The sequence below is a fragment of the Pristis pectinata genome, chromosome 4 (genome assembly GCF_009764475.1).
Source record: "Pristis pectinata isolate sPriPec2 chromosome 4, sPriPec2.1.pri, whole genome shotgun sequence".
Lineage (NCBI taxonomy): Eukaryota > Metazoa > Chordata > Chondrichthyes > Rhinopristiformes > Pristidae > Pristis > Pristis pectinata.
The window spans coordinates 72,439,540-72,452,672 of record NC_067408.1 but is presented as its reverse complement, the minus strand read 5'-3'; the positions used below and the strand labels follow the sequence as shown (position 1 = coordinate 72,452,672).

General features: G+C 41.5%; 1 protein-coding gene across 1 annotated transcript in view; it reads left to right on the top strand.

The window, feature by feature from the left end:
- Positions 1-13,133, top strand: part of egfl6 (EGF-like-domain, multiple 6) — a 53,836-nt gene that overhangs the window by 23,889 nt on the left and 16,814 nt on the right. Inside the window, exons 6-7 of the mRNA XM_052014449.1 lie at positions 1,180-1,314; positions 1,749-1,871. Coding sequence (XP_051870409.1) covers positions 1,180-1,314; positions 1,749-1,871 — 258 coding nt within the window. The remainder of the gene's footprint in view (positions 1-1,179; positions 1,315-1,748; positions 1,872-13,133) is intronic.

Below are 13,133 nucleotides of genomic sequence, written 5' to 3'. Positions count from 1 at the left end.
GCTGCCAACATTGGTTGGATGTATTCTAAGAGGGTTTGTCATGTGATTTACAGCAGCATCATAAATCATAAGAGAAGTAACTCAAAATCAAGTGAATTATGGTGAGGTGAAGGTCAGCCATTGTCTCAGTGAATGGTAAAATGGACCAAAGGGAATGAATCATCTGCTCCTGTTCCAATTTTCCTATACCATGAAGGATTAGGGGTGGTGCAGTGGCATAGCTAGTAGACCTGCTGCCTCACAGCTCCAGTAACCTGGGTTCAGTCCTGACCTTGGATGCCATCTGTGTGGAGTTTGTATGTTCTGTCTGTGTCCGTGTGGTTTTCTACCAGGATGCTGTGGGTTCTTCCCACATGCCAAAGATATGTGGATTGATAGGTTAATTGACTTTAGCAAATTGTCCACAGTGGGTACGAGTAGTTGAATCTGGGGGGAATGTGAGAATAGGTCACATGGAACATTAGCATGGGATTGGAATTGCTATATGAGCCAGCTTAGGCTCAATGGGCCAAAATGTCATAAGGAAATATGAAATATACCAATAAGAGACTTGAGAGAGAGCAAACACATAATGACAATATTTTTAAGACTGGCTGGACTATTGTCTCACAAAAAGTAAGAAACTAATATGAAGCTGATATTAGAGTTCTGAAGCTTTGTTCAATTTTAGTTTTGAGAATTACCTATATATTTCTTCTAGATTGCTTACAGCAGTGTTCAGGAAATTAATCGTCAACTCATAAAGGCTTCAGAACAATCCAGAATAACAAATCCATCAAACCATTGGTATTCCAAAGTTACCAGGTGGATCCCTAATTAAAACATTATCCCAAATGTTTCTTCAGGAAGGTTTTAAGGCTTCTTGGGGATAAACTTCATCTTGGATGATTAAATCCAAAGAGTGACAATCCATTCTAGCCCATTTTGCCCTCTGCCTGACCACACAAGATACATATCACCCCCAATTCACTTTTCCCACTGAACACTAGCCTGTGAAGCAAATCAAAATAATGAATTGATGTAGAGTTAGATCCTATAAGTAATCCACAAAGTGCAAGAGTTTCCTCACTTTCAAATATTTATTTAAATAGATTCATGCAGTAAATAATATATTTGCAATTAAAGCCACTGCCTAAAGAGAATATACACATCTGTCTCATTTACTCTTTCCTCTTCTAGATATTGATGAATGTGCAACTTCCAGACCTCTATGCCCCCCTCTGCGGAGATGTGTCAACACATTTGGCAGCTACTTCTGCAAATGCCAAACTGGTTATGAACTTAAATACATTGATGGCAAATACAAGTGTATAGGTACGGATAATGCTGAAGTTACTTCCCAGCTGCAGCAAACTTACAGTTGCATAATTGAGAATCATGAAACAAATTGTGATAATTTTGAGTTCCCTGCTCTCTTTTAGAAGCCATGGGCTTATCTTGGGAAATAGTCCCTTCATTATTTCACTCAACATTAACTGTGTATGTGTAAAACTGAAATAGCAAGCTATTAAGTACTTGAAGGGCCGTATAGGCACTTCACTGATATATGTCAGTTAGTTACCAGGAGGAAGAATTCAGGCTAATTTTCTATTTCCCATCTCTAAGGTTTTGTAGTTCCTAGTCAGGATTCCAGGATTAGAATAATGCTGGAATATTGGCCTATGTGACTAAATTGCATCACGTTTTTACCGAAAGAATTATCTCATTTCTTTTGAACTGCCCTGATGACAGATGTGTTTTTTTGACAGATATCGATGAGTGTGCTGCCAATACACACTCATGTAGTCCACATGCAGACTGCCACAACACGCAAGGCTCCTTTAAGTGTAAATGTAAGCCAGGATTCAGAGGCAGTGGCTTTCAGTGTTCTGGTAAGCCTTTGTAGTTATTATAATTGTGCATCCACATGAGGAGCTTCATGTGCTGGGAAATCACAGGTTCAGCCCTAATGGAAATGTTCTTAATAAAATGGATGGCACAATGGCGCACCCAGTGGAGCCACTGCCTCACAGCACCAGACACCTGGGTTCAATCCTTGGGTGCTGTCTGTGAAGTGGCCCCTGTTACCATGGGGGTGTCTTCCAGGTGCCTCAATTTCCTCCCACAACCCAAAGATGTGAGGGTTAGTTGGTTAAATGGCCACTATAAATTGCCCTTAGTGTGTAGGTGAGTGGGAGAATCTGGGGAGAATTGATGAGAATATAGGGAGAATAAAATAGGATTAATGCAAATGGGTGGTGGATGGTCGGCATGGACTCGATGGGCCAAAAGGCCTGTTTTGGTGCTGTACCTCTCTCTGACTACATGACTTTAAATGCAATTAACATAATTATTGATAGGCAAGCATATTATAGGTAAAATTATAGCAGATTCAAATACATAGAAAAAATTACATAGATACACACTACATGTAATTATATCAATTAATGTGGGATGTCTCTGTCCAATCATAGGAATACCCCACACCAAAATATGCACTATGCATTTCACTCAGCCTTTTTGATTTAGGAAATGTTGTCTTTCAGGAGTTCATCTGTTTCACAAATCAAGGAATACCTGTATATGCAGTTGGATGATAATATAAATTATATTTCTGTAGCAGCTTTAACATAGTAAAATTGCTGAAGGCACTTGAAGTGTTAGTAAACAAAAATCAGCATAGACTGATTAAAAAAAAGATATTAGCACAAACGACCAAAAGCTTGACCATAGAGTATGCTCTTGAGGAGTGTGTAAAAGTTGAAAGGGGAACGAGAGAGACAGAAAGGTTTAGGGAGGGAATTCTAGATTCTAGAGCTCTTGCCAGCAAGAGATACTGCTGACATTCCAGGAATTGAGCAGCATGGATATTTTGCAGCCTTACAGTGAAAATTACAGACGTGACAAGGATTAAGAATATGGAGAGGTTCTAAACGAAGGGTCAGATTTTTTTTTAGAAGGAGGCATTGCTTCCAAAGGTGCCACGGGAGGTCTAGGGCACAGCCATCAATGTTTGGAGGAACTCAAGTTTATGGAGGGTAGAATTGGTGAGACCAGCCAGGAATATGTTGGAAAATCTAAAAGAAATGCAAATGATGGAAATCTGAAAGAAAAACAGAAAATGCTGGAAAACCTCAGCAGGTCAGGCAGAGGGTGGATGGAGCCAGGGGGAAGGGGACAAAGATGGCTGAAGGGGGTCTGGGGGGTGGATGGTGGGAAAGGCGACAAAATGGGAGGACTGGAGGATCAGAAGGAGAGGAAGGGGGAGGGGGAGGGAATAAAAGAAAAGGGAGGGTTAACTAAAGTTGGAAAACTCAATATTCAAGCTATTGGGTTGTAGGCTACCCAGGCCAAATATAAGGCGTTCCTCCTCCAGTTTGCATTGGGCTTCATCGTGGCAGTAGAGAAGGCCAAGGATGGACAGGTCAGTGTGGGAATGGGAAGGGGAGTTGAAATGGCTTGCAAACTATTCACTGATATTTACTATAAACCCACTGACTTAGCTATGTAGACTACACCTCTTCCCACCCTGTGTCTTGTAAGAATGCCATTCCTTTCTCCCTGATTCTCCATCTCTGCTGCATCTGCTCTCGAGGTGAGGCTTTCTGTTCCAGGACTTCTGAAATGTCCTCCTTTTTCAGGAAGTGTGGCTTCCCTTCTGCTGTCGAGCCCGATCTCACATATCTTCTGTTTCTCGTACTTCTGCTCTCACACCGCGTCCTCCCAGACAGAACACAGGTAGAGTTCCCCTGGTCCTTACCTTTCACCTGATGACCCTCCGCATCCAGCATATCATCCTTCGTCATTTCCACTGGCTGCATCGAGATCCCACCACCAGCCACATCTTCTCCTCCCCATCCCTTTCCGCCTTCCATAGGGACCACTCCCTCTGTGACTCCCTGGTCCGCTCATCCCTCCACACCCATCCCTCCCTGACCCCTGTCCTTGCAGTAGATGTAACACTTGTCCTTACACCTCCTCCCTCGCCACCATCCAGGGAACTAAACAGTCCTTCCAGATGAGCCAAAGGTTCACACGCATCTCCTCCAACCTTGTCTACTGCATTCGGTGCTCCCGGCCGGCCTCCTCCACATCGGCAAGACCAAGCACAGACTCTGGAACTGTTTCACAGAACGTCTCAGTCCACAATGGCCATCCCGAGCTCCCAGTTGCAGACTATTTCAACCCCGCTTCCCATTCTCACACTGACCTGTCGGTCCTGAGCCTTCTCTACTGCCAGAATGAAGCCCAATGCAAACTGGAGGAGCAACACCTTATATTCCACCCGGGTAGTCTACAGCCCAATGGCATGAGTATTAAGTTTTCCAGTTTTAGGTATACCTTCCCTTTCCTTTTTTTCCCTCTCCCCCCCCCCATTCGCCCCCCTCCCTTCTGATTCTCCAGTCCTCCCATTTTTGTCCCCCTTCCCCCCCTCAGCCATCTTTGTCCCCTTCCCCCTCCTGGCTCCATCCACCCACCACACACAGGTTTTGCCTCCCCCACCCCACCCCTCTAATCTGGTTCCAACTGTCCTTCACCTCTCCCTTCTCCTCTAATGGTTCCCATTCTCACCTCCTTTACTTATCCGAATCCAGCTCTGGGAGTCCTTTGTGTTCCTGCTTATCTCCCTCCAGCAGCCATCTCCAAACTTCATCCTCCCCTCCCCCCATCTTCCTCCATCTGTTGTTTTTTTCTCTTTTTTCCCCCCCCCCTCTCTCTTTCTCTCTCTGTCTGCCTCCATCTGTCATTCACCTGTCACTGTCTCCCAACTCCACCCCGCTCTCCTCCCCTACCTGGCACAACCTGCCTGTCATCTCACCCCCCCCTCCTCAATCCACCAATCATCATGGAATCCTTTCTCGCCACTCCCCTTCTCCTCTTTATACTGGCCATCTCTCCTCTTCCCTTTTGGTCCTTATGCAGGGTTTTGACCCAAAATGTCAACCATTTCTTTCCTCCCACGGATGCTGCCTGACTTGCTGAGTTCCTCCAGCAGATTGTTTGTTGCTCCAGATTCCAGCGTCTGAAGTCTCTTGTATCTCCATTCATCTGTTGGATTTTGGTTGAGTTTCTATGATATCCAAGGTGGCCTGTAGAGCACATACTTCATTCCTGTTTGGAGGGTGAGGGTTGTGGGACTTCCAGCATCATCCTTCGTGGACTTCAGTCAGTAACTGATACAAACAAAACTGATTTTAATTGCAGTGAAAGACAGGTTTTGGTGTTGGTATTGGTATTGGTTTATCATTGTCACTTGTACTGAGGTACAGCGAAAAACTTGTCTTGCATACCGTTCATACAGATCAATTCATTACACAGTGCATTGAGGTAGTACAGGGTAAAAACAATAACAGAGTACAGAGTAAAGTGTCACAGCTACAGGGAAGTGCATTGCAGGTAGACAATAAGGTGCAAGGTCACAACAAGGTAGATTGTGAGGTCAAGAGTCCATCTCATCGTATAAGGGAATTGTTCAATAGTCTTATCACAGTGGGATAGAAGCTGTCCTTGAGCCTGGTGGTACGTGCCCTCCAGGCTCCTGTATCTTCTGTCTAATAGGAGAGGAGAGAAGAGAGAATGACCCAGGTGGGTGGGGTCTTTGATCTGAGATTGGACATTTATGATGCGGATAATGTGACTAACAGGTCCCACAGAAATGAGCCATTTTGAATACTCACGTGACAGTCTAGGAGACCTTTATAGCAATATTTTCTATATAGTAATTTTTCAGAATACAAATGTCACAGCCAGGACCAGCATTTATTATCCAGTCCTAATTCCTCAAGAGAATGTGGTGGTGTTTCAACTGCTGCAGTCTAAGTCATTATGCAACAGGAGGTATCGCTCATAACTTTCAGTTAAAAGCTGGTTGCCTACGAAGCATCTTCAGTGGTTCAGGTTCTTGGAAGATTTGCCACATACATCCAACCATCCAGCAATTAACTATTACTTCTGCCTTGCTCTGAATCTGTTTCTGAGATACATAAAATAAGTATCTGCAATAAGTTAACAAACAAATCTTTCTTTTACAGTTAAACCTTTTCTGCAAGGAAACTTGGAAGGAGAACAGGGCAGCACTGACGAAATCCTCAATGGTGAGAACCTAATTCATATAATGCAGTCTTTTAAATTCCTCCAGTTATGCCACAGCTATTTACAGCCACCACTTCAGCCAAGTGTGTGTGGTTTTATCATTGCTTTTAACTGTTCTTCCAATCTTAATCATATTTTATTCATAAAGCTGTACAAGCCACATCCATCTATTCCCAGGGAATGCTTGTGGTTCAGAGCTCATAGTTAAACCTTGGTTGTGCTTTAAGTGTTTAAGTGAAGTAAGGAGTAGTCACCAATTCTGTGGAAGAATTGGCAATAGGTTTTCAGGTATATTTCACATGCATTTCCTATATTGTTGGTTATACAGCACAGAAACAGGTCCTATCAGCTCGCTGAGTCCGAGCCAACCATCAATCACCCACTTACATTAAACCTACATTAATCCCATGTTATTTTCCCCACATTCCCATCAACCACCACCACCCCACCCCCAGATGCTACCTACTCACCCACACACTAGGTATATTTTACACCAATTAACATAGTGTGTCCTGTCTTTGGGACTGGAGTTGTGGTCAGATTCCATCTCAATAAAAGGTTCAGGAGCTACAATATTGAAAGTAAAGTTGGGCCATTTAGCAACAAAAGCAGGAAGCCCTTTTCACACAAAGATTAGTGGAAATCTAGGCCTCTCCTGCACAAATTCCTGCTGATTCTGTGTAGTAGAACACAGCACAATAAATGTTCATACAACTAAATCATTATTCATTCTGCACCATTATTCTTAATTTTGCTATCAAGATAAAAAAATATTTTCATAGTTCATTCAAAAATTTTTGCACAATAGTATGACCAAAGTGAGTTCTGTCCTTTGCCCACAGTTCTTAAATCCAGAAGTAAATTCTCAAAAGAGTGCAATAACCCAAACTGCTTTAGTCACTGATAGCAGGATTTAGTTTTAACCTTCAGACGTCCTTACTAGTTTGGTCCTTAATCTGAAGAGACGTTTTATTGATGTACCAGAAAGTACGGTTAGGCCATAATTTCTATGAGAGAATTACCTGTCCTCTTTTGGTGTTTGTCTGCAATCAATCTGAAAGTGATTCCTCCTCCTGAGACAGGACCTCAACAGATGACCTTCCGTCTCCCAGTTTATGATATTGCTGTCTGTCTTGATGTTTACATTGACGGTGCCCTCCCCAATTTCTTCCTTCATGCAACATTTGCTTTGGTCGTCATGCATTAGACAAATGCACACAGTGCCCATTCCATCTCAATTGATACTGGAAACTCAGGGCCTCAGTGATGGAGATGTTGGCTTCTGCAAGGACACTGATATTGGCAAAGCAATACTCCCAGATTAGGATTTTTAAAGGAAGTTCTGCTGCTGACATTTCAAGTTTTTCGATTTGAGCTGTGGTGTACAAGCAAGATTAGAATGTGATCAGTTGATTAATGTCAAAGTGCATTACTTGTACAGATGCAATGTTTATGTCTGACCTACTTTTGATGCAATTAATGGCCATAAGCAAGGCTACTATAGTTGGGAATGCTCATAGTTGTGCAATAATGTGGGAAATGTGGAGAAGCATCCATTTCCCAACCCTTTAGCACACCTATATCCCACAGGACTGAAGATCTGCATTATGCTTCAGTAAAGCAAAATAGTGCCACACTGAAAGACTTATGTATCACATACAAAAAACGTTGCTAAAACTAATTTCAACAAGTTTGTTGTAGCAGTGATGCAGGGTAGAATATCAAGATACTGAAGCCTGCCTGCAGTGGGTTTTGTGTCCCCCTCACACTGGACTGAAAAAGACTAGCAAAAGAAGGAAAGTTGTTCGAGGATTCTGAATATGTGGACTAACATTTCTTCAGGACAGCTGCAGTTTCAATTTGATTGTTGTTCACAAAGGGGAAAAAAAATCACATTTATAGCCCTGGGTTACCTCAGAGCACTTTGTTGAAATGAAGAACTTTATAGTGCAGTCCACATTGTAATGTAGGAGACAAATCTGCTAATTTATACACAGCTACCTACCTACCAGAAAAACAATCATATGTGATCAAGATTAAGGGATAAATACCAGCTGTGACTTTACAAATAGGCAGCTTTTTGGAATCTTTTTGTCTACCTTAGAAAGTGGACAGGGGCTCAAGTTAACACCTCATCAAGCAGATGACTTCTCTGACAGTGTGGCACTTCCTCAGAACTACATGGGAACAGCCAACTAAATATTTTTGTTAAAGTGGGAGTTGAACGCAGTTGAGCCATAACTAATACATATGTGATGATCAATGAATTGTACAGTAGGGTCAACACACTTTCTTTACACTTGCTTCTGCCCAGTGGTGAATGAATGACATGGCTGTGCAGATCTACAGGTCTTCATGCTCTCATGGATTTATGTGAATGATACAGTGATCCACGTGATCCAAAGGAGTTGTTACTCCATCTATTTGCCACCAGAATACTGTTACCTGAACGCCAAGATGCAAGTCAGTGCCTGCTCTCACAATACTTTTAATTAATATCTTCTGTACCAATCCTGATTGAAGGGGAAGGAAGGAATAAAAGAAATGTTCTGGAGGGAACAAAGCTAGTGTCTGCATTCATTGTTAATGATACTCAGTCATGTACAAGCTGAGTACAGACACCAATCCTTACAACAAACAGATAGTTATGGAGCCTTCTACAGGGACACTAAATCAGCATTGTTGCAGCAGAACAAGCAATACATCATGATAAAGCCTTTTCTGTGGTTGCAAGGATCATAATGGACTTGAACATCTTTTCTCTGTGAAGAGTTTTCAGTTTTAGATTAAGAATAACAGAATCTGAAATTAAAATAGAAGCTGCTGGAGACACTTGGCAGGTCAGGCAGCATTTGTGGAGAGAGAAAGAGTTAATATTTCAGGTCTATTATCTATCAACTGGAAATAGTGAGCCATAAACAGGTTTTTAAGATGCAGAGGAAGACAAGGAGAGAACAAAAGGGAACATTTGCGATCGGGTGGATTGAAGGAGAGGTTAAATGATAAAGAGGTAATAGTGCCAGGTAACAAAAATCTAGATGCCTGTCTGGCCCCAAATGGAGCAGGAAGTCAGTACCATACAGGTGCGCCATAGCTGCAGCATTCCTGAAAGTATTCGTTCAGAAAATAAACTGGCCCACTATACTCTCTGCTTTTGTTTCGATACCATTCCCTACCATCAATGCCTATCTGGCTGTTTTTCTACTCTACATTCACCACCTGTTCAAATAACAATATTTAATCCATTATGTGAACTTTTTCTGCTTGAATTACTGTGATAAATTTCTCAAATTATGCTTACACTTTGTCTTGATACATGGCACCCAAACTGCACTAATTCCTTATAGAAGGGCTGTGTGTACTGGTCTCTGTTGATTCCCAATCTGCTGGGATTCCAGCCTTCTAGTATGCATTGCAATACATATTCCAGCTGACTTTGAGTGGGAAAATGCCTCCCAATAAATGCATCATCCAGCATATTCAGTGATTTGTGCAAGAGCAATCTACAAATGGATTGCCTTAAAATTTTCTCCACACATTTGCAGCATGTATCTCCAGTAGCAAGACTCCTACCAGATGAACAGTGCTGGATAATTGAGGCTAATAAGTGCCATTATTCACAAATTTATGTGGCTCCCCATTCAGTACCAACAGTGAGAATACTACAATGCACATGTTGATATTTATAAACCAATCAAGAGACATGAACCCAGGGCTTCTATAGAAGCTCCTTTTGTATTCAGGACACTTGCTCCCACTGTGTTCATGGCCTGCTGCCAATACCACAGAGATAGCCACAGCAACCGTGCTGCAGAGAACCATTTATCTGTTGTCCAAATTCAGTATGAGTAGATGTAGACACACACTCCTAGAATTGCACATCTAGAAGTTTCGAGGGCAATACAGTGCAGGAGAACTGAAGCCCTTTAAATAAAGCTGCTGTGTCTTAAATACATGTGAACTGTAAATGGAGCATTCATTTTAACAATTCCCATTCATACCAGGACTTCTCGTAATCTGGGTACTCTATAGTGTAATAATTTACAGAAGTAAGGGTTGAAAGAATTCACGTAGTAAAATTGTTAACAGAGTAAACATTGCGAAGTGACATACAATGTTCCGACTATTTCAAGCATGGACAGAAATCTGTGTGGGACAATCTACAACATGTGTCCCAGGCAGCGGGACTCACTACCACATAATCTGTGCTGGATAATTGAACCTAATAAGTGCCATTATTCGCAAATTGATGTGACTCTTATTCCGTGACCAACTGTGAGGACATTAAAATCCACACTTTTGTGCACTTACAACAAACCAGTAGGGTCAGGTGTTACACATCTTCTTTGTAACCCAAGCTACAACCAATTAACTGTAAGTTGCACACTAAATATGATGTCTGGGCTACAGAGTGTCCATTTAACTTACTGCTTAAAATAAATCAATGCAAGATTTATGATCCAGCATTACCCCTCTACCAAGAGAACAATTTCACTGTGCCACCAAAATGGACTTAGAAATACGCTGGTGTTTTTGTCATCATCACCTACTTTATAAATTATTCCAAAAGTTGAAAACTTGTTTAACAATGAAGGTTATTTTACTAGTATTTGTTATTAAGTAATTTATCCACTAATTTCACTGATTTCAAATTATTAATTGCTCATCTTATTAAAAAATCATGTATTTTAATGGGATTCTTAATGTTACCCACCCCCGCTGACTGTGAAGTTAAATCCTCTTTAATCTTCACAACAAGTCTTCTTGCTTTTTGCCATTGTCTGAAGGATTTCTAAACAAGGTGTGGGATCTTCAGTCACTCGCTCTAAACAGGTTCAAGAGAATGAAAGTGTAGTGTCAGAGGTGGGCACATCCAGCATCCCACACTCACACCTGTTTAGCACCGGCAATCAATGACGGGCTTTTTTTATGATGCACTCATCAAAACTGAACTCTGAAATATAAAACTTTGGCCAAGCATAATTTCATACAATAATTTTTTATTGTTCAGCCACATATTTCTGTTCTTTTTTTTTGGCCCTGTCAAATTATTTGAAAGTATTAATCTTAGGGCCAAACTAATCTGAGAAGCGCGAGGAGCTTGTCTGGAAATGTTGCTGGTATGCGTGGAATCTAATTGTATGCTTGGCCAACAAGAACAGCTTCGCACAGCTGCCACTGCTCTGGATTTGGATGAAGAACTCTGATACTGACCAGACCTCTTGACAAGGATGGATCAGTTCCCAGGTTTACAGAGTAGATATCCCTAATGACAAGTGATCAATGTTCAGTATCTTATTACATAAGGCAAGGGAGAGAAGTACAATGACTGTTAAAATTTCCAATCCAGCTATTGTGACAATCATGTTGGAGCTGAATTGACCAGTTATGGTCTGCTGACTTATGCTTCTCCTACTGCCATCAGAAACTCATCAACCTTGCAAACCCTTCTCACTTCCTTAAGTTCTTTTAGCTTCTGGCAAAAAGGTAACTACTGGGCTGTGGACTTCCTCACACCATATGAGATCAGTCAAGAGGAAGCTCACTTTACCAGATTCCTTCTCTCTCTGCTATCTTGTCATCCTAAAGACATTTAACTCACATGTTTTGTCCAGTCAGTGGTGGAATCATTGGGGGTGAAGGGGGTAGTTTTTATTTACAGAACCTATGACAGCAATGGAAATTATTGTGGAAGCTTTGAAACTTAAGATACCCAAGCAATTGTTATTAAGTAAAATGATAGATCTGCATTCATTTTTACCTAAAATAGAAAACAGAAACTGCTGGATAAACTCAGCAGGTTAGGCAGCATCTGTGGAAAGATAAGCAGTTAATGTTTCCACAGATGCTGCCTGGCCTGCTAAGTTTTTTCAATTTTTTCTGCTTTTATTTCAGTTTCCCAGGGTCTGTTCTCTTTTTGATTTTCACCCATTTTAACCCGCCTGACGTTGAGTATCTCATTAAAGAACATTCAAAATGGTGACCTCTCAATTCCAGTGTCTGTTTGGTGCCTGCTTCTGTTGCCACCAAAAAGATGTCACAACGTGCGTATGTGTCACATGACCACAATTAACATATTCGTGAGTTCATAGCTGGAGCTCCTAGATCGAAGACCATGCAAAAATTGGAACAGAGGGATACCAAGCAGTAGGTCATCCCTTCATCTGGGCACGTCTTAAATCTTCCATCAAATTTAATCGCACCGGAAAACAGTGTGAGATGAGTGTACGTGTAAACGTCCGAGGTTAGTTGGAACAATGGAGGGTCTGATACTGATGCACAGGCCAACCAGTAATTGCATTCATTGCTTGAGGTGATGCAGAGTATCTCCAGTCCCTTTGCAATGTCAATCTGGAAGCATCAGATTAAACTGATTAACAACTACACAATCAAAATGGTCATTACATCAAGGACAAGAAGGTCCTCTCCTCAGATCAATAATTTTTCGAGGCATAATGCAACATATTGACATTAAAGGGAAAGAAGGGGTTCATAAGAAGGGTGGCAGTCATTCGAAGAGTTCATAGGAGAGTCAGAAATTCAACACCTATGGATAATCAGCACAGTAGTTATTATTACTAGTAGAGTCTGAGTATTAAACATATATTTGGACAGCACATTTTCCAGAACGACAGGGCATATTTTAATTGATATCTAAGGGAGACCCTTACAGTTTGGTTCTGTCTATTATTGTTTCCAGTTGTGAATGGTGCAAACATTATGTCAGAAAGCTGTCTTCATGCTTTTGATTTATGGCAGATGAAGAAAAGCAAAAGAAGGTTTGAGAGATGTCACAGTGCTGCAAGTCTTGGCTATGAGACAGATTTGTAGTCAGAAGCTTACCTTAGGTTCAGGTATTACCCCAACTATGCAAACCATACATTTCAGTTTTTGAAAGTTGTCAGAAAGAGGGATAAAGTCAACGGCTAGGGAACAGAGTTTGGTGCGGCTTCCAAAAACAACTGCCTTCCCAAAATATAGCTGGAGGAGATAACTATTCACCTTGTTCTGGATGTTGGACAAGCATTCTGACAACTTAAAGGCCATTAGAGGTAATGAAG